The sequence below is a fragment of the Giraffa tippelskirchi genome, chromosome 5 (genome assembly GCF_054371585.1).
Source record: "Giraffa tippelskirchi isolate mGirTip1 chromosome 5, T2T-mGirTip1v1.2.pri, whole genome shotgun sequence".
NCBI lineage: Eukaryota > Metazoa > Chordata > Mammalia > Artiodactyla > Giraffidae > Giraffa > Giraffa tippelskirchi.
Genome location: NC_137279.1, coordinates 174,972,125 through 174,994,242, shown reverse-complemented (window position 1 = coordinate 174,994,242; position 22,118 = coordinate 174,972,125). Strand labels below are relative to the sequence as shown.

Below are 22,118 nucleotides of genomic sequence, written 5' to 3'. Positions count from 1 at the left end.
TCATGCTTAGTGAAATAAGCCAGAGAGAAAAAGACAAATACTATATTTTATCACTTACTTGTGGCATCTAAAAAAAAACAAAACTAGTGAATATAACACACAAAAAAAGCAAAACAGACACAGATACAGAGAAGAAGCTAGAGATTACCAATGGAGCGAAGAAAAGGGGCAAAATAGGGGCAGGGGATTAAGAGGTACAATCTACTATGTATAAAATAAACTACAAGCACATTCCCTATAGCACAGGGAATATAGCCAATTTTTATAATAACTATACATGGACTATAATCTGTAAAAATTGTGAATCTCTATGTGGTACACATGAAACTAATATTGTACATCAAATATTATCTCAAAAAAAAAAAGCTCACGAGATACTACTTCAAACCCACTAGGATGGTTGTAATAATAAAAAATTTAAAAATAATAAAGAGAATAGTAAGTGTTGATGAGATGTAGAGAAACTGGAACCCTTACACATTGCTTGCAGGCATGTAAAATGAAACAGCCACTGTGGAGAACCTCAGTACCTCAAAAAATAAAATGAAATTACTATATGACCCAGAAATTCCACTTCTAGATATACAGCAAAAGAATTAAAAACAAGTAGTCAAACAAATACTTGTATACAAATGTTCATAGCTGCACTATTCACAATAGCCAAAAGAGGGAAACAATCCTAATGTCTATCAACAAATGACTATATAAACAAAATGTGGTATTCCATACACTGGAACATTATTGGGCGATAAAAAGGAATGAAATGTTAATACATACTATAACACGGATCAATGCTGAAAACACTATGCTAAGTAAAAGAAGTCAGTCATAAAAGTCACATATTGTATGATTTCATTTATACGAAACATCCAGAATAGGCAAGTCTATAGAGACATGAAGTAGAATAGCGGTTGCCTGGAGATGGAGGAGGGAAGGAATGGACAGTGATACTTTGTTCTGGAATAGGATTCCAGGTTTTATAGGTCTCACAATACACACTAAAATACAGAATTATCTCATGGGGGTACTTTAGTTATCTCAAGAGACTGGAAAAGTCATCAGCCTACAAATCCTCCTTCCAATTATATTTCCAAACAAAACAAGGACCAGTATAAGAAGAAATTAAGAGCCTTCTACCGTAGCCCAACAGAAACACTCTTAATGTGAAACTGAACAGGTTGTCAGCCACGGCTACACTGGAGCTGAATAGATTTTCCACTTACCAGAGGTGAGAGACTAGGGCCATTGTGCATTTGGTTTTACATTCTTTTCTCTTTACAAATGTACATACAAACACTCATGTCACCTCTATTTACACATACCTCAGTTCTTCCCTAAATAGATTTCACTAACATCCAAATATCTAAGTCATTTTCTTAGAAACAACTGAAATTAATCTGTTTTATAGCATTTTTAAAACAAGATGATTAACAGTCAAAGGAACTCTCTGAAGCTCACAACTGGTTATAAGTGTAAACCCAACCTATTTTGCTTCTAAAAGGGTATTTTTTTCTAATCTCAGAAACAGATGTTTTATATATTATATCTTTTCTAGTGCTTTTAGGTCAGGGGCTTTATAACCTCAGCACTATTAACATTTTGGGCCAGACAATCTTTGGTGGTGGACGGCTATCCTGTGCATTGTAGAACTGTTAGTGGTATCTTCTACCCACTAGATGCCAGTAGTACCCCTGCCCAGTTGTGACAATATCTCCAGACATTGCTAAACATCCCTTAGGAAGGCAAAACTGACCCCAGTTGAGAACAACTGCCCTAGTTCATCATTCTTAATTATTTCCGGATTTCCCTGGTGGCCCAGTGGCATCCACACTTCCAATGCAGTGGGCCTGGGTTCAATCCCTGGTTGGGGAAAATCCCACATGCCGCATGTTGTGGCCAAAAATAAGGAAAATGACAAATTATCTAATTGTAATTCATGGGGCTACTGACCCAAAAAGTATACAATAAATACCATGAGGTTTGATAGTCATGGCTTTCTATCCTTGATAAAATACAGCCTAGTAGTCTTTGTTACTTATCTAAAGACAGGCTTCAGAACTAAATTGAACAGATTAATATAACTAAAATCTATTCTGAAGGATGAATGACCAGAGGATCCTAAATCCTAAAACTGAACTATTTTAAAGGAATATAAATAAGCTGCATAGATCCACATGCTTGGGACTTCCCTGGCGGACCAGTGGTTAGGGCTCCACGCTTCTGCTGCAGGGGGCACAGGCTTGATCCCTGGTCAGGAAACCAAGATACCACATGCCAAGTGGTGCAGCCAAAAAAAAAAAAAAAAAAAACCACAAAGTTCACATTCTTTAATATGAAGTCATCCATCAGCCAGTTTTCTTTTGCTATCTAAGGCAACTAAAAGTCCTTAAGCTACCTGCATAATTTGTACCTCCCACACCAGAAGTTAAATATTTTCTTTTATTGCTGATACATTTTTTATTTAACTTGACCTTTAAAGCTCTGTAATCATTTGTACTTTGTAATCAAAGATAAAAACTAACCATCACCTAGCTGTGCACTACACAGCTATTAGACCATAGGTTGGAAAACTTTTTCTGTAAAGGGACAGATAATAAATATCTTGGGCTCTGAAGTTATATGGTCCCTGTTGTAACTACTCAACTCTGTCACTTCAGCACAAAAGCAGCCATAGACCATACATTACCAAACAAGGGTAGATGTGTTCCAATAAAACTTATTTACCAATGCAAGAGGCAGGCAAGATTGGTCCAAAGACTACAATTTGCCAAACCCTGTATCAGAATACTACATGTGAGAAAAAATAAAGATATTTATTCCTCTCTTTCCCAATGATGTTTTCATCATAAAATTAAACTAATAACTTTCTAAAATACCATAAAATACAATTAACTTTTGTTGTTGCTGTTCAGTTGCTAAATAGTGTCCGACTCTTTGTGACCCCATGGACTGCAGCACAGCAAGGTCCTCTGTCCTCCACTACCTCCCAGTGTTTGTTCAGATTTATGTCTATTGAGTCTGTGATGCTATCTAACTATCTCATCCTCTGCCACCGCCTTCTCCTTTGGCCTTCAATCTTTCCCAGAATCAGGGTCTTTTCCAATGAGTTGACTCAGCTGGCATCAGGGTGCCAAAGTATTGGGGCTTCAGCATCAGTCCTTCCAATGAATATTCAGGGTTGATTTCCTTTAACATTGACTGGTTTGATCTTCTTGCAGTGCAGGCAACTCTCAAGAGTCTTCTATAGCAACACAATTTGAAAGCATCAATTGTTCCGAGTTCAGCCTTTTTAATAGTCCAACTCACACATCCATACATGACTACTGGAAAAACCATAGCTTTGACTATACAGACTTTCATAGGCAACATGCTTTCTAATATGCTAAGTTTGTCATAGCTTTCCCTCCAAGGAGCAGTATCTTTTAATTTCATGGCCGCAGTCACTGTTCACATTAATATTGGAATTCAAGAAAATAAAATCTGTCACTGCTTCCATTTTTTCCCCTTTTAACTAGCTTTCTTCAATTTACAAGCTTTCTCCTATTTAGTAACAGGCATTCACAGTGGGATAATGCTGGACCCTATTGCCTTAAATGAGGAAAAAGAGCCAACTATGAAATCAGGCTCAGGATTGAGATTTGTTCTATACCAGTATACAGAAGCCTGACCCAAGAAATTAAAATAAATCCTTTAGGTTCAGATCCAGAACCTAAACGAATCCAGCAGAAGCAATGTCAGACTTGTATACTAAAACACATCCACAACCTAGAAAACTGCAAGGTAAAACCTATCTTCCTGAATATAGGCTCTCAAAATAAAATTATAAATCACAGAAAAAATGAAATACCAGCAGGTCAAAAGACCAAATAGTAAGATATCCACACCCTAAGATTTGCAACTAATCTGAAACGGACTAAAAACAAACAAAAAAGTTTAATGGTCAAAATTTACTCATCTCTATGCAAATCTACTAGAAAACCTATAATAACAGCATTCTCTTTTTTCAAATTTTTATTTATTTATTTTTGGTTGCACTGGGTCTTCGTTGCTGTGCACAGGCTTTCTTCAGCTACAGCAAGCAGGGGCTACTCTTCATTGCAATGCACAGGCATCTCATTGCGGTGGCTCCTCTTGTTGTGCACCGTGAGCTTTTGGGGCGCAGGCTTTAGCAGTTGCAGCATGTGGGCTCAGCAGCTGTGATGCATGGGCTTAGTTGCTCTGCAGCATGTGGGATCTTCCCAGATCAGGGATCAAACCTGTGTCCCCTACATTGGCAGGCAGATTCTTAACCAATGGACCAGCAGGGAAATCTCAACAATAATTTTCTAGTAAAATATAATTACTGAAATTGACTTAAAAGAAACAAAAATTTGTACAGATCAGTTAAACTAGAAGGATAGAAAAAATTTTCAAAGTACTTGGCCAAGGTTTGACAGAGGAATACAAACAAATATTCAAGGAGTAAATTATTTCAATAATATTTCAATTGTTCCAAAGCATAGGGGAAAAAACTTCCAAATTATTTTTATGAACCAAGCATAACATTCCTAACAAAACCTAAAAACAGAAGCAAGAAAGAGAAAAACACAGACTATTCTCATAAATATTGGGATATAAACATTCCAGCAAAAAGAAGTTAGCAGCTCATTAAAGAATAATATACTAGGAATGCAAAGATAGTTTACTATTAGACTACTTAATAATATAATTCACTTTACTGACAGCAAAAGAGAAAAATATATGCATCATCTTATGTATTACAGTCCTTCAGAGAAACAGAAACAACAGGATATATACAGAGACAAAAAGATTTATCACAAGGAATTGGCTCACACAGTTATAGAGTCTAAAAAGTTCCAAGATCTGCAGTTGGTAACATGGAGACCCAGGAAAGCCAATGGTGTAATTTCTGTCTGAGTCTGAAGCCCTGAGAACCAGAAGAGCCAATGGTATAAGTTCCAGTCCAAAAGATGGCAGTTCAGTTCAGTTCAGTCGCTCAGTCGTGTCCAACTCTTTGTGACCCCATGGACTACAGCATGCCAGGACTCCCTGTCCATCACCAACTCCCAGAGTTCACCCAAACCCATGTCCATTGAGTCGGTGATGCCATCCAACCATCTCATCCTCTGTCGTACCCTTCTTCTCCTGCCCTCAATCTTTTCCAGCATCAAGGTCTTTTCCAATGGGTCAACTCTTCGCATCAGGTGGCCAAAGTATTGGAGTTTCAGCTTCAACATCAGACCTTCCAGTGAAAACCCAGCACTGATCTCCTTTAGGATGGACTGGTTGGATCTCCTTGCAGTCCAAGGGACTCTCAAGAGTCTTCTCCAACACCACAGTTCAAAAGCATCAATTCTTCTGTGCTCAGCTTTCTTTATAGTCTCTCACATCCATACATGACTACCGGAAAAACCATAGCCTTGACTAGACAGACCTTTGTTGGCAAAGTAATGTCTCTGCTTTTTAATATGCTGTCTAGGTTGGTCATAACTTTCCTTCCAAGGAGTAAGTGTCTTTTAATTTCATGGCTGCAATCACCATCTGCAGTGATTTTGGAGCCCAGAAATATAAAGTCAGCCACTGTTTCCACTGTTTGCCCATCTACTTCCCATGAAGTGATGGGACCGGATGCCATGATCTTAGTTTTCTGAATGTTGAGCTTTAAGCCAACTTTTTCACTCTCCTCTTTCACTTTCATCAAGAGGCTCTTTAGTTTTTCTTCGCTTTCTGCCATAAGGGTGGTGTCATCTGCATATCTGAGGTTATTGATATTTCTCCTGGCAATCTTGACCTCAGTGTGTGCTTCTTCCAGCCCAGTGTTTCTCATGATATACTCTGCATATAAGTTAAATAAGCAGCATAACAATATACATTCTTGATGTACTCCTTTTCCTATTTGGAACCAGTCTGTTGTTCCATGTCCAGTTCTAACTGTTGCTTCCTGAGTTGCACAGGTTTCTCAACAGGCAGGTCAGGTGGTCTGGTATTCCCATCTCCTTCAGAATTTTCCACAGTTTATTGTGATCCACACAGTCAAAGGCTTTGGCATAGTCAATAAAGCAGAAATAGATGTTTTTCTGGAACTCTCTTGCGTTTTCAATGATCCAGCAGATGTTGGAAATTTGATCTCTGGTTCCTCTGCCTTTTCTAAACCAGCTTGAACATCTGAAGTTCACGGTTCACATATTGCTGAAGCCTGGCTTGGAGAATTTTGAGCATTACTTTACTAGCGTGTGAGATGAGTGCAATTGTGCGGTAGTTTGAGCATTCTTTGGCATTGCCTTTCTTTGGGATTGGAACGAAAATTGACCTTTTCCAGTCCTGTGGCCACTGCCGAGTTTTCCAAACTTGCGGACATATTGAGTGCAGCACTTTCACAACATCACCTTTTAGGATTTGAAATAGCTCAACTGGAATTCCATCACCTCCACTTGCTTTGTTCGTAGTGATGCTTCCTAAAGCCCACTTGACTTCACATTCTAGGATGTCTGGCTCTAGGTGAGCGATCACACCATCGTGATCATCTGGGTCTTGAAGATCTTTTTTGTACAGTTCTGTGTATTCTTGCCACCTCTTCTTAATATCTTCTGCTTCTGTTAGGTCCATACCATTTCTGTCCTTTATTGAGCCCATCTTTGCATGAAATGTTCCCTTGGTATCTCTGATTTTCTTGAAGAGATCTCTAGTCTTTCCCATTCTATTGTTTTCCTCTATTTCTTTGCATTGATCGCTGGGGAAGGCTTTCTTATCTCTCCGTGCTATTGTTTGGAACTCTGCATTCAGATGCGTATATCGTTCCTTTACTCCTTTGCTTCTCTTCTTTTCACAGCTATTTGTAAGGATTCCTCAGACAGCCATTTTGCATTTCTTTTTGCATTTCCAATATGCTACTAGAGATTAGAGGAGAAATAACTCCAGAAAAAATGAAGGGATGGAGCCAGAACAAAAACAACACCCAGTTCTGGATGTGACTGGTGATAGAAGCAAGATCTGATGCTGTAAAGAGCAATATTGCAATAGGAACCTGAAATGTTAGGTGCATGAATCAAGGCAAATTGGAAGTGGTCAAACAGGAGATGGCAAGAGTGAATGTCAAAGGCTTTGGCATAATCAATAAAGCACAAGTAGATGTTTTTCTGGAACTCTCTTGCTTTTTCAATGATCTAACAGATGTTGGCAATTTGATCTCTCGTTCCTCTGCCTTTTCTAAATCCAGCTTGAATATCTGGAAGCTCACCGTTCACATACTGTTGAAGCCTGGCTTGGAGAACTTTGAGCATTACTTTACCAGCATGTGAGATGAGTGAAGATGGCAGGCCCAAGGCCTAAGAAGAGGCAGTATTTCAGTTTCAATCCAAAGGCAGGGAAATACAGATATCCCACCTAAAGTAGTCAGGTAGGAATCCCCTCTTATCACAGGAAGGTCACCCTTTTAGTTCTTTTTGGGCCTTTAAATGATTGTTCAGGTGGTAAAGAATCTGCCTGCAGTGCAGTAGACCAGGGTTCAATCTCTGTGTCAGGAAGATCCCCTGGAGAGGGGAATGGCAACCCACTTCAGTTTTCTTGCCTGGAGAATTGGCAGGCTACACAGTTCATGGGGTCGTAAAGAGTTGGACATGACTGAGTGACTAACATCCACATTAGGGAAGGCAGTCTGTTTTACTCAGTCTACTGATTCTACTGATTCAAATGATAATCTTATTCAAAATGTACTCTCACAGACATACTCAGAATAAAATCTGACCAAATATCTAGGCACCATCTGGTCCAGTTAAGTCAACATATAAAATTAACCATCATGCTAGAGATTTTGAAAAGACATACAGTAAAAGTCAACATCCATACTGTATAAAAATAGTTCTTAACAAAATAGGAGGTTTTTTTATTACAATTTTGAAGATCAAATAGAAAAAGTAATATCTACTTCAGCCCCCAAATCGTATCATGTTTAATTAGGAAACACTACAGGTATTCCCATTAAAGTCAGGAACAAAGACAAAGATGTCAAATACCACTATTATTTAACACTTTAGGAACTATTAGTCAATACTGTTTAATGAGAAAAAGTGAGATAAAAAATGGGAAATAAATTTATCATCATTCACAGATATGACTATATATCTGGAAAAATCAAAGTGAATCAACTGAAAATCTATTGCAAACATTAAAAAAAACTCAGCACACTGGATGCATCAAAGACTAATGTGTAAAAATTAGTAATCTTCACAAGCAAACAACAAACAAAAGATATAACGGAAGTGTAACTGACATTTACAATTGCAACAGAAAAAAATGAATATTCAACATCAGAAATGTGGAATTTTTTAAAAAAAATTTAATGTCTAGAAAGGGACACAAAATACTTGAACAGATGAAAAGGTATGCCATATGCTTATATAAAAAGACTTACTATCATAAAGATAATAATTCTCTAAATTAATCTACACGACTGAGCGACTTCACTTTCACTTTTCACTTTCACACATTGGAGAAGGTAATGGCAACCCACTCCAGTGTTCTTGCCTGAAGAATCCCAGGGACGGAGGAGCCTGGTGGGCTTCCATCTGTGGGGTCGCACAGAGTCGGCCACGACTGAAACTACTTAGCAGCAGCAGTAGCAGCAACAAAAGGGTAATAGGATATTTTTAGAAATCGGCAAACTCATTTTAAAACTCACAATAAAAATAAAGAAATGCCAAGAAAATTCTGAAGAGGAATAATAATGATGAAGAAGACTAGACTAACCAGATATTAAAATAAAGTTGAAATGATTAAATTATTATAACAGTGTATTATGGTAGACAGGCCAATGCAACAGAATAAAGTCTAGAAAGACACCAAAATACATACTGAGGAAAATTCAGGATAGAATAAAGGTGACACTTCCAATCAGTGAGAAAAATATTAAATATACATTAAACGTTGCTGGTCAAAAAAAAAAAAAAAAAGTTGCTGGTACAACTGAGTAGACATCTTAAAAAACAAATTCCAGATAGGTCAAATATTTAAACATAAGTAGTAATACCATAAAAGTGATAAGAAAGAAATTATAATGCTATTTATAACATAGGAGTAGAGAGAGCTTTTTAAATAATAAAAGAAACAGAAGACAATAAAAAACAAACAACTATTTCTACATTGCAAAAATTGTGAAAAACCAGCTTAAAAAAGCACTACAATCTTAGAAAATATAATTCATAGCACACATAAAAAGAAGTTCTACAAAACCAGATACTTGTAGAAGAATGAGTACTATACGCCATGTAGAATTCTAAGCATTCAGGATACAGCAGTGCAGAGATAAAAAGAGATTCAAAAAAGAAACCTGCCCTCATAGAACTTACACTACCTCCACCATGGAGTAGGCAAGTAAGTAGGTAAACAACAGATAATTGATATATAAACATGCACACACACATACACATACAGACATACATGTATTGGCTTACATAAGTACAAAATACCTCTAGAAGGACACATAAGAAAGCACTGAATATCAGTTACCTAGAGAGAAGAAAACTGAGGGGCAGAAAAAAGCAAATGATTTTTCACTGAATAACCTTTTATACCTTTTAAGTTTACACTATGTGATTTTTTAAATAAATTCAATTAAAATTACACAAAATTAGATGTTCAAAGAAAAGCAGGAACAGGATATTTGAAACAAAAGAGAAGTGCATTTAAGAAAAACAAATAGAAAGTCTACAAAACTCTCATCAACAAGAAAAAAAGAATCTGCAACTACATGAGGTGATGGATGTTAACTAAACCTATCATGGTTATCATTTCACAACATATATTCATATGAAATCATACTGTACACTGAAAATTAATACACTGTTATATGCCAACTGTAGCTTAATAAAATCTAAAAGAAAAAAGTCAAAAAAAGAGAAAGTCTAGAAAAGAAAAACATAGCAACTGAAATTAAAAAATCTCAAAGGCAGTTTCAATAATAGAGTAGCCCCAAATGAAAAGAAAGTAAATAGGAAAATAGGCTGAAAATCACCACCACATTCCCCCCCTTAAAAAACTAGCACAAAAAGGCAAAGAAATCAAAACACGAGAGAAAAATTAAGAGACATGAAAGATAGCATGAGACAATCCAATATGCATGTAATGGGACCTTAAGAGGCCAAAGAAAAGAACAGAATTTTAAAAGATAAAATGTCCACGAATTTTATAGAATTTAAGACACATGAGTTCTTAAAAGGAAGGCATAAATCACATTCTAAGCAGAATAAATAAAAATAAATCAGCTCCAAGACCAATATAATCAAAACTGAACAAAGAAGAAAAATTAATTCTAAAAAGAAAGGAAAAAATAAATAAATACATTAATTAAATAAAATAAACAGAAAGGAAAGGCTGATTAACTAAAAAGGGTAACAACCAGACTAAGAATTAACTCAGCAACAGCAGAGGTGAATTAAAAAAAGAAGAAAAAAGGGAAGAATAATTTCACAGTGCTGAAGAAAATACTGTCCTAAATTCTATACTGATTAAATTATCACTTAAGAGTTTATTCAGTGTAAAGATAGAAGTAATAACAATAAACAGATTACAATTTCTCTGTCTCTTTATAGGCAAATTTAATTTTGAATCAAAAAAATTAAATATAAAACTATTTCACAGGACACACACAAAAAATGTACTATCACAGACAGAATAAAAATAGAGATGGAAAAAGACATACTGGGAAAATAATAACCAAAACAACAGATAAATGCATACAGTGAGGAAGAAGGTACATAATATTGATATCAGATAAAACAGAAATCAAAGCTAACAGCATAAAGTGGGACAAAAATAGAAAACTAGCATTTATAAAATATACAATCTATCTATAGTGTACAATCCAATAATAATCATGAATTTCTATTAATACATACTTCACAAAATGGACTATAAACAAAATAACCACACTGACAGAAACACAAGGAGAATCTATAAACACATTAGGAAATAGTAATAGACTTTTTTCAAAGAAATAGATTAGACTATAATAGAAAAGGTCATATAACATTTGAATAACAATACAAGAGCTTAATCTAACAGAGAGGTACACAGAACTTTATGCAATAAAACAAAACAGAAATTCATATTTGTTTCAAATATATTTGTGGCGTTCAAAAAAATCTGACCTTGTACTATACCAAAACAAAATCTAAATTATATTCCAGAGGCTTCCGTGATGGTCCAGTGGTTAAGAATTCGCCTTGCACATGGGCACGTGGGTTCGCTCCCTGGTCCAGGAAGATTCCACATGACACAAGCCAGGTAGGCCCTTGTGCCACAACTAATGAGCCCAAGCTCCAGAACTTGCAAGCTGCCACTACTGAGCCCACCTGCTCTAGAGTCCCTGAGTCGAAACAAGAGAAGCCACTGCAAAGAGAAGCCCACACACTGCAATTAGAGAAAGCCTGCCTGCAGCAATGAAGACAGTGCACAGCCAAAAATAAATAAACAACTTTGTTTAAAAAAAAAAAAAGAATCTGCCTTGCAATGCAGAGGACTCAGGTGCAATCCCTGGTCTCAGAACTAAGATTCCACATGCCGAGGATCAACTAAGCCCCCGCAGACCACAACTACTGAGCTCTTGTGCCATAACTCAAGAGTCCTTGCACTGCAATGAAAGATACTGCATAATGCAATTAAGACCCAATACAGGACTTCCCTGGCAGTACAGTAGGTAAGAATCTGCCTGCCAATGCAGGGAACATGGGTTTGATCCCTAGTCCAGGAAGATTCTACATGCTGCGGAGCAACTAAGCCTGTGCACCACAACTACTGAGCCCACGAGCCCTAGGGACTTCAAGCCACAACTACTGAAGGCCGTGTGCATAGAGCCTGTGTGCCACAAGAGAAGCCACCACAGTAAGAAGCCTGCGCACCACGACAAAAAGGAGCAGCCCCTGCTTGGCGTAACTAGAAAAAGCCCACAGGCAGCAACAGAGCCAGAGCAACCAAAAACATAAATATATGAAATAATTAAAAAGAAAGAGCCGACACAGCCAAATAAATAAATATTAAAAAAAAAAAATTATACTCCAAAGACAGACTTCGTATAAGCCATTTTCTGTGATCATGATGCACTAAAATTAGAAATTAAATATCAAACAATTACCCAAAAGAAAATTTACCATGTAGAAATTTTAAAATTTCATTTAAATAATTCTCATATCAAAATGAAATCAAACCAAACTACATTTAGAAATGATGAGAGCACACTGAAAACCTATGATATGGCCAAGTTTAGAGGAAACTTTAAAGCTTAAGTGTATACACTAGAAAATAATAAATAATAGGAAAAAATGAGATAAGAATAAAATTCAAAAAGCTACAAAAAGAACAAAACATCACTAGATCTAATAAGAAAGTAATACTGATATAAGTAGAAAACAGTGAACCATAACACAAACAGAAGATAATCAGCAGAATCAAACGTTATAATCTGACTGCCAGGTTCTGCCCAGGGTGGAGTTATCAACAGGTGTGGACACAGAGACAAACTTCCCTGGGACAGGTACAAGGGCAAAGGCAAAACCAATGAGATTTCATAGCTATCCCCACAGGTCCCAGAATCCTCTATTTCTTAAGCCTTCAGTTTATCAATGAACGATAGCTCTTTTTTTTTTCTTTTTTGGCCACATCATGTGGCTTATGGTATCTTAGTTCCCCGACCAGCGGTTGAACCCAGACCTTGGTAGTGAAAGCACCGAGTACTAACCATTGGATCTCCAGGGAATTCCCAACTAGCTCAATTTTTTTTTTTTAAGCAAATCCTTTGAGAAGAAACCTAAAATAAATTTGTGTTGTTTTATTTTAAAAATAGAAGACACTAATAAACCATATTAGAGGAAGGAGGCAGATATTGATATGGTACAAATTACACTAATTACACTTAGTTTTGGCTGCAAACAGAGGACCAAATTTTAAAAGTCTTAAGATTTTTTTCTCACAAAGCGATTCCAGGAAACAGCAAGAACCAGGCAGCTCTCTTCCACATAGGCCTGGAAGATGCAGGCTCTGTCTTGTCTGCTCACACCCTATTGGACAGAGCTACTCATACAGGTAAACCTAGCTATAAGGAAAGCTAGGAAATGGCATCAGTGTACCCAACTAAAAGATCTACTAACATGGAAGAAGGAAAATACAGCTATTGCGGAAACAAAAAAATCTGTGCCACATCAATTACATACAGTATTTATGCCCACAAATCTGCAAATTTAAGTAAGATTAATTATATCCTAAGAAAATAAAATTAACAAAAATTACTTAAGAAAGGAAAGATCCCACACAATATGAGGCAGTTAGGCGTGCTCTCCTCAACTAATGAACCAGCATGCTCTAGAGCCCACACGACACAACTAGAGAGTCTATGCAACTCAAAGAAAGATCCCGAATGAGCAACTAAGACCCGATGCAGGCAAAGAAATAAATAAATATTGAGTGAAAAAAAAAATTTTTTTTTCTGCCACACCACAGGGCTGGTGGGTTCTCAGTCCCCCAACCACAGATAAAACACAGGCCCGGCAGTGACAGTACCAAGTCCTAACCACTGGATGACAAGGGAATTCCAGGCAAAAAAGGACAAATATTATAATTCCATTATATGAGGTTCCTAGGATAGACATATTCATAGAGACATCAAGTAGAACAGATATTAACAGGGGCTAAGGGTAGTAGAGGGAGTTCTTTTTTTAATGCGTACAAAGTTTCCATTTTGGATGATGAAAAATTCTGGAGGAGTAGAAGAGGCTCTTATGTTATTTTAATTTTTGATCAGCATGGATTATTTTTATAACTAAAATAAATAAAATATCTTACAAGTTAATAGATAGCTCAAGAGGAGTTTACAATACTGCTCAAGATCCACAGCACCCTGACAAGGCAAAGCCTACATCCTAATGAAACACAGCTGTGAACTCTGCAGTGAAACTGACCCTCAAAAAGACAATATGAGAAAAACTGTGGCATCACTTACCTTGAACACTTCAGAGAAGAAGCCAGACCCTATTTTTTCACAGGTAAAGTCATCTAAACGTGTTAGTCTGGAAAAGGCACTTATAAGAGCTCGATATGAGGAGGGCCAAATTCTTCCCACTTGGGTCATGTTCCCATCCCCTCCACCACCTCCTTCAAAATCCTCAAGACGCTCCACACGCGGAGGAAATCCTGCAATTGAATTCCGTTTGCTCCGATCCATAGTCTTCAATAATCACTTTTTTCTTCTTTTAAGAATGAATTCCATACATAGTAAGTTTTTGTTGAGTTTTACTTCTCTTCTGGCTTGACACTAAACAAGAGATCAAAATAATATTTCATTAAAACCATTAAAATTAAAATTAAATAAAATTAAACCATAAATAAAAATTAAACACGTGTGTTTAATAGTAAACTGTGTTTAATAGTAAACTATTAATAGTAAACTATTAATGTAAAAGTATTGCCTTTCATATTCTAGTTACAGATTTTCACATCTAAAAAACAATTTATGCCTTTACCTTCAAAAAACAATGATATAGCCATGATTTATTGAGCACCTACTATCTAGGATATCTAGGAAATAGATGGGGAAACAGTGGAAACAGTGTCAGACTTTATTTTTTTGGGCTCCAGAATCACTGCTGATGGTGACTGCAGCCATGAAATTAAAAGACGCTTACTCCTTGGAAGGAAGGTTATGGCCAACCTAGATAGCATATTTAAAAGCAGAGACATTACTTTGCCAACAAAAGTCCGTCTAGTCAAGGCTATGGTTTTTCCAGTGGTCATGTATGGATGTGAGAGTTGGATGGTGAAGAAAGCTGAGCACCGCAGAATTGATGCCTTTGAACTGTGGTGTTGGAGAAGACTCTTGAGAATCCCTTGGACTGCAAGGAGACCCAATCAATCCATCCTAAAAGAGATCAATCCTGGGCGTTCATTGGAAGGTCTGATGTTGAAGCTGAAACTGCAATACTTTGGCCACCTCATGCGAAGGGTTGACTCATTGGAAAAGACCCTAATGCTGGGTAGGATTGGGGGCGGGAGGAGAAGGGGACGACAGAGGATGAGATGGTTGGATGGCATCACCGACTCGATGGACATGGGTTTGGGTAGACTCTGGGAGTTGGTGATGGACAGAGAGGCCTGGCGTGCTGCAATTCATGGGGTCGCAAAGAGTCGGACACGACTGAGCGACTGAACTGAACTGAACTACCTAGGAAACAGTATGAGAGTTGTACAATGTTATGTCCTTTGATTCTCAAGTAACCCATGATACAAAGATTATAATGCTTATTGTACAGAGAGGTCAAATAATCATACAGTCACTAAATGACAGAGATTAAACTAAAATGTCAGACAGATTCAAAAACTTGTACTCTTGCCAATGCCCTTCATAGTCTCACATAATTTTCTCTTCATTTGAAAAAGTCAAGTTCAAACATATAAAACAAGGATGACAAATGTTTTACATTTTAAAATTATATAATTTTAAAAGAAAAAACTATATCCAAAGGATATATCCTATATCCAAAGGATATAAAATTAAAAAACTATATCCAACTATATCCTATATCTTGATTAAACAACCCAGTCTAGCAGAAATGACTACAGAAGGCTCTATATATCCAAAAGATATAAAAGAAAAACACTATATCCAACTATATCCTACATCTTGATTAAACAACCCAGTCGAGCAGAAATGACTACAGAAGGCTCTACCACTCTGGTACCTGACTAAGAATAAAAACAAAAGCCCACTTTTTCTTTTAGTCTGTCTCTACTTCTTTTCCCCACAGGAATCAATTATATTTAGGTTTAATTAATCCATTTTGAGTTTAGTTTTGTGTTTGGTGTTAAAGAATGTTCTAATTTAATTTTTTTACATGTAGCTGTCCAGCTTTCCCAGCACTTATAAAACTCTTAGAGGAAAATATAGGCAGAACACTTGACATAAATTACAGAATTACTTTTTTGATCAGTCTCCTAGAATAATGGAAATAAACAAATGGGACCAAGTTAAATTCAAAAGCTTTTAAACAGCAAAGGACACCATAAAAAAAAAAAAAGAAGACAACCTACAAAATGGGAGAAAATATTTGCCAACGATGCAATGACTAAGTGATTAATCCCAAAAATTAATAGCATGAGCCATGCAGTTCAATTAAAAAAAAAAATGGGCAGAAGCTCTAGACAGACATTTCTCCAAAGACATCAGTTCAGTTCAGTTCAGTTCAGTCGCTCAGTCGTGTCCGACTCTTTGCGACCCCATGAATTGCAGCACGCCAGGCCTCTCTGTCCATCACCAACTCCCAGAGTCTACCCAAACCCATGTCCATCGAGTCGGTGATGCCATCCAACCATCTCATCCTCTGTCGTCCCCTTCTCCTCCCGCCCCCAATCCTACCCAGCATTAGGGTCTTTTCCAATGAGTCAACCCTTCGCATGAGGTGGCCAAAGTATTGCAGTTTCAGCTTCAACATCAGACCTTTCAATGAACACCCAGGATTGATCTCTTTTAGGATGGATTGATTGGATCTCCTTGCAGTCCAAGGGACTCTCAAGAGTCTTCTCCAACACCACACTTCAAAAGCATCAATTCTTCGGTGATCAGCTTTCTTCACCGTCCAACTCTCACATCCATACATGACCACTGGAAAAACCATAGCCTTGACTAGACGGACTTTTGTTGGCAAAGTAATGTCTCTGCTTTTAAATATGCTATCTAGGTTGGCCATAACCTTCCTTCCAAGGAGTAAGCGTCTTTTAATTTCATGGCTGCAGTCACCATCAGCAGTGATTCTGGAGCCCAAAAAAATAAAGTCTGACACTGTTTCCACTGTTTCCCCATCTATTTCCCATGGAGTGATGGGACCAGATGCCATGATCTTAGTTTTCTGAATGTTGAGCTTTAAGCCAACTTTTTCACTCTCCTCTTTCACCTTCATCAAGAGGCTCTTTAGTTCTTCTTCACTTTCTGCCATAAGAGTGGTGTCATCCACATATCTGAGGTTATTGATATTTCTCCCGGCAATCTTGATTCCAGCTTGTGTTTCTTCCAGCCCAGCGTTTCTCATGATGTACTCTGCATATAAGTTAAATAAGCAGGGTGACAATCTACAGCCTTGACGTACTCTTTTTCCTATTTGGAACCAGTCTGTTGTTCCATGTCCAGTTCTAACTGTTGCTTCCTGATCTGCATACAGGTTTCTCAACAGACAGCTCAGATGGTCTGGTATTCCCATCTCTTTCAGAATTTTCCACAGTTTATTGTGATCCACACAGTCAAAGGCTTTGGCATAGTCAATAAAGCAGAAATAGATGTTTTTCTGGAACTCTCTTGCTTTTTCGATGATCCAGTGGATATTGGCAATTTGATCTCTGGTTCCTCTGCCTTTTCTAAAACCAGCTTGAACATCTGGAAGTTCACGGTTCACGTATTGCTGAAGTCTGGCTTGGAGAATTTTGAGCATTACTTTACTAGCATGTGAGATGAGTGCAATTGTGTGGTAGTTTGAGCATTCTTTGGCACTGCCTTTCTTTGGGATTGGAATGAAAACTGACCTTTTCCAGTCCTGTGGCCACTGCTGAGTTTTCCAGATTTGCTGGCATATCGAGTGCAGCACTTTCACAGCATCACCTTTGAGGATTTGAAATAGCTCAACTGGAATTCCATCACCTCCACTAGCTTTGTTCGTAGTGATGCTTTCTAAGACCCACTTGACTTCACATTCCAGGATGTCTGGCTCTAGGTGAGTGATCACACCACCGTGATTATCTGGGTTGTGAAGATCCTTTTTGTACAGTTCTTCTATGTATTCTTGCCACCTCTTCTTAATATCTTCTGCTTCTGTTAGGTCCTTACCACTTCTGTCCTTTATCGAGCCTATCTTTGCATGAAATGTTCCTTTGGTATCTCTAATTTTCTTGAAGAGATCTCTAGTCTTTCCCAATCTGTTGTTTTCCTCTATTTCTTTGCACCGATCGCTGAGGAAGGCTTTCTTATCTCTCCTTCCTATTCTTTGGAACTCTGCATTGAGATGGGAATATCTTTCCTTTTCTCCTTTGCTTTTCACTTCTCTTCTCTTCCCAGCTATCTGTAAGGCCTCCTCAGACAGCCATTTTGCTTTTTTGCATTTCTTTTCCATGGGGATTTTCTTGATCCCTGTCTCCCGTACAGTGTCACGAACCTCTGTCCATAGTTCATCAGGCACTCTGTCTATCAGGTCTAGTCCCTTAAATCTATTTGTTACTTCCACTGTATGGCCAAAAAGCACATGAAAAGATGGTCAACATTGCTACTTATTAGAGAAATGCAAATCAAAGCTACACGATTTCAGGCTTCCCTGGTGGTAAAGAACGGTAAAGAATCTGCCTGCCAATGCAGGAGACATGGGTTTGAACCCTGATCCAGGAAGATCCCATATGCTGTGGAGCAACTAAAAGCTGTTCGCTACAACTACTGAGCCTGTGTTCTGGAGTCTGGGAGCCACAACTACTGAGTTCACACGCTGCAACTACTGAAGCCCAAGTGCCCTAGAACCCATGTTCCGCAACAAGTGCTGCTGCTGCTGCTGCTAAATCGCTTCAGTCGTGTCCGACTCTGTGCGACCCCACAGACGGCAGCCCATCAGGCTCCCCTGTCCCTGGGATTCTCCAGACAAGAACACTGGAGTGGGTTGCCATTTCCTTCTCCAACGCATTAAAGTGAAAAGTGAAAGTGAAGCCACTCAGTCGTGTCTGACTCTTAGCGACCCCATGGACTGCAGCCTACCAGGCTCCTCCGTCCATGGGATCCTCCAGGCACGAGTACTGGAGTGGGGTGCCATTGCCTTCTCTGTCCGCCAACAAGTGAAGCCACTGCAATGAGAAGCCCTTGCACTGCAACTAGAGAGTAGACCCTGCCTGCTGCAACACCTCACACCAGTCAGATAAATACTGGAGAGGGTGTAGAGAGAAGGGAACTCTCCGGTACTGCTTGTCGAAATGGTACAGTCATTATACAGAACAGTATGGAGGTTCCTCAAGAGATTAAAAATACAGCTACCATATGATCCAGCAATTCCATTCCTGGGATTTTTCTCGAACCTGAGAAAACCATGGTTCGAAAGGATACATGCACCCTAATGTTCATTTCAGTGCCATTTACCATAGCCAAGACATGGAAGCAAACTAAATGTCCACTGACAGATGAATGGATAAAGATGTGGTACATATATACAATGGAATATTACTCACCAACTAAAAAGAATGAAATAGTGCCATTTGCAGCAACATGGATGGACCTGGAGGTATCATACTAAGTGAAGTCAGAGAAAGACAAATTTCATGTGGTATCTCTTATATGCAGAATCTAAAAAAATATGATATAAATAAACTTATTTACAAAACAGAAACAGACTCTCAGACAATGAACTTATTATGGTTCTCAGAGGGGGAGGGGGAGGGATAGATTGAGAGTGTGGGATTGACATGTATGCACTGCTATGTTTAAAATACATAACCAAAAAGGACACACTGTACAGCACAGAATACTCTGTAATTCCTTAAACAGGAAAAGAATTTGAAAAACCATGCACACATGTATATGTATAACTGAATCACTTTGCTGTACACCCGAAACTAACACAACATTATTAATCAACCATATTCCAATATAAAATAATAAAATTAAAATTAAATTAGTATTGAAAAAAAACTTTTAAAAAAGAATCAATTATAAGAGTCCTATGCAAAATACTACATTGTGATCCTACAACTAGTGAAGTGCTTTTGTAAATGTTATGAATACCTCACTCAGACTACCTCTACCAACCTCCAATCATGGAGAATTAGCTGCAGGGCTCACAGGACCATCCTTACACTATGCCCCTGCTATAGAGAAAATTGGTGGCCTTCTACCCAATATGGACCAATCACATTTCCTTTCCTGGCAATTTGGAATTGGAATTAAGATATTCCAGCCTCAGTCTGGCTGCTTTCTAAAATGAAAGCAATGTAAACTCAGGAGATGTTGTCCATGTCCATTTTCTACCATGTAGCCTTGAAGGCAGAAAAAGCCAAGGGATTGAGGCCAATTTGTAAAGAAAAGAAGACAGAGACAGCAAGAACTTCTTGATTTTCCTAATGTGCTCTATTTAGTCCCTGATTCCTGAGGCCTAACTGCATCCTGGCTTAAGGTTTCACAAGCTATCCCTGTATCTTTAATTACTTTTGCTTAAGCTAGTTTCACCAGTCTTCATAGAAAGAATAATCATCCAAGTTCCTAAAGTACCTCTATTGAACTCCTGCCAAGAAGTGGCAACTTTGAACTTCACCAGTTCAAAAATTTAGCATTATAAGACTAACATTTTTTAAATTTTACAGCCAACAGAGGCCATAAAGTTCATTTTATATTTGAAGCAACACTGGCACCAGAAAGTGGAAATTATGTACCCACAGCTCTAGTAAAGCTCTGCTTTACTAGCAAAGCTAGACAAGGAATCAAGTATAGTGCATCTCTCAAAGTTGATCATCTGCTTCAAAATTACCCAAGGACTTTGTTTAAAACTCATATTCCTGGGTCTCAACCTTGACCTACTACTCACTCTTGGAGTGAGGCCTGGAAATTTTACCAAGTTTCCCAGAAATTCTTATGTACACTAAGAGTTGAAGATCCTCTACAGCAAGGAAGGGGAATATTAATAGCTTAAAAAAAATTTTTTTTTAATCACCAAGAATTTCACAAGCATTTTCTCATTTAACCCTCAAAATATACCACCAACTAGGTGTATTTTGAGGATTTTTTTGAGGATTTTCCCCAAGTTACAGAAAAAGAAATGTAGGCTCAGGAGGTAAAGTAACTTGCCTAAGGAAAAACACCTAGTAGAATCAGCACTGTAATGAAGGTCCACCTAGCGCCAAAGCTCAAGCTTTCTCCATTTCATTATTACTTAGTTCAGTGTTTTTTCCACTAAGAAAGTTCAAAGGAGTTAAGCTAGTCATGTGCATAGAAAAGACAATCAGGACTTGAGTGCAGAAGAAGGCCAGGCTGATTACAATTTAGACAGAGATGGAAAAGAAAAAGAAACTTCAGAAAAACACAGAATGGGAGAAAATATTTTCAAAACAAGGCAACTGACAAGGAATTAAAAGAAACTTTAGAAAAATACAGAATGGAAGAAAATATTTTCAAAACAAAGCAACTGACAAGAAATTAATCTCCAAAATATACAAACAGTTCATCCAACTCAATGGCAAAAAAAAGAAAAACCCAATCAGAAAGTGGGCAGATCTAAATAGACATTTCTCCAAAGAAGACATACAGATGGCCAACAGTTCACTTCAGTTCAGTTCAGTCACCCAGTCATGTCCAACTCTTTGCGACCCCATGAGCTGCAGCATGCCAGGCCTCCCTCTCAAACACCAACTCCAGGAGCCCACCAAAACTCATGTCCATTGAGTCGGTGATGCCATCCAATCATCTCATCCTCTGTCGTCCCCTTCTCCTCCTGCCCTCAATCTTTCCCAGCATCAGGGTCTTTTCAAATGAGTCAGCTCTTCACATCAGGTGGCCAAAGTATTGGAGTTTCAGCTTCAACATCAGTCCTTCCAATGAACACCCAGGACTGATTTCCTTTAGGATGGACTGGTTGGATCTCCCTGCAGTCCAACGGACTCTCAAGAGTCTTCTCCAACACCACAGTTCAAAGGCATCAATTATTCGGCGCTCAGCTTTCTTTATAGTCCAACTATCACATCCATACATGATCACTGGAAAAACCATAGCCTTGACTAGACGGACCTTTGTCAGCAAAGTAATGTCTTTGCTTTTTAATATGCTTTCTAGGTTGGTCATGACCTTCCTTCCAAGGGGTAAACGTCTTTTAATTTCATGGCTGCAATCACCATCTGCAGTGATTTTGGAGCCCAAAAAAATAAAGTCAGCCACTGTTTCCACTGTTTGCCCATCTATTTGCCATGAAATGATGGGACCGGATGCCATGATCTTAGTTTTCTGAATGTTGAGCTTTAAGCCAACATTTTCACTCTCCTCTTTCACTTTCATCAAGAGGCTCTTTAGTTCTTCTTCACTTTCTGCCATAAAGGTGGTGTCATCTGCATATCTGAGGTTATTGATATTTCTCCCG

General features: G+C 38.0%; 1 protein-coding gene across 5 annotated transcripts in view; it reads right to left on the bottom strand.

Moving 5' to 3' along the window:
• The window catches only part of TESK2 (testis associated actin remodelling kinase 2), a 141,747-nt gene that overhangs the window by 89,544 nt on the left and 30,085 nt on the right, over positions 1-22,118 (bottom strand). For 3 of the 5 annotated variants that reach the window (XM_081488655.1, XM_081488652.1, XM_081488653.1), the window contains exon 2: positions 13,988-14,299. Coding sequence is in view for 3 of the 5 variants with exons in the window: in XM_081488652.1 (XP_081344778.1) it covers positions 13,988-14,209 (222 nt within the window). In the remaining 2 variants the exon portion in view is untranslated. Of the gene's footprint in view, positions 1-13,987; positions 14,300-19,227; positions 19,343-22,118 lie in introns of all 5 variants that reach the window. The other 2 variants (XM_081488654.1, XM_081488651.1) reach the window with 1 other exon arrangement.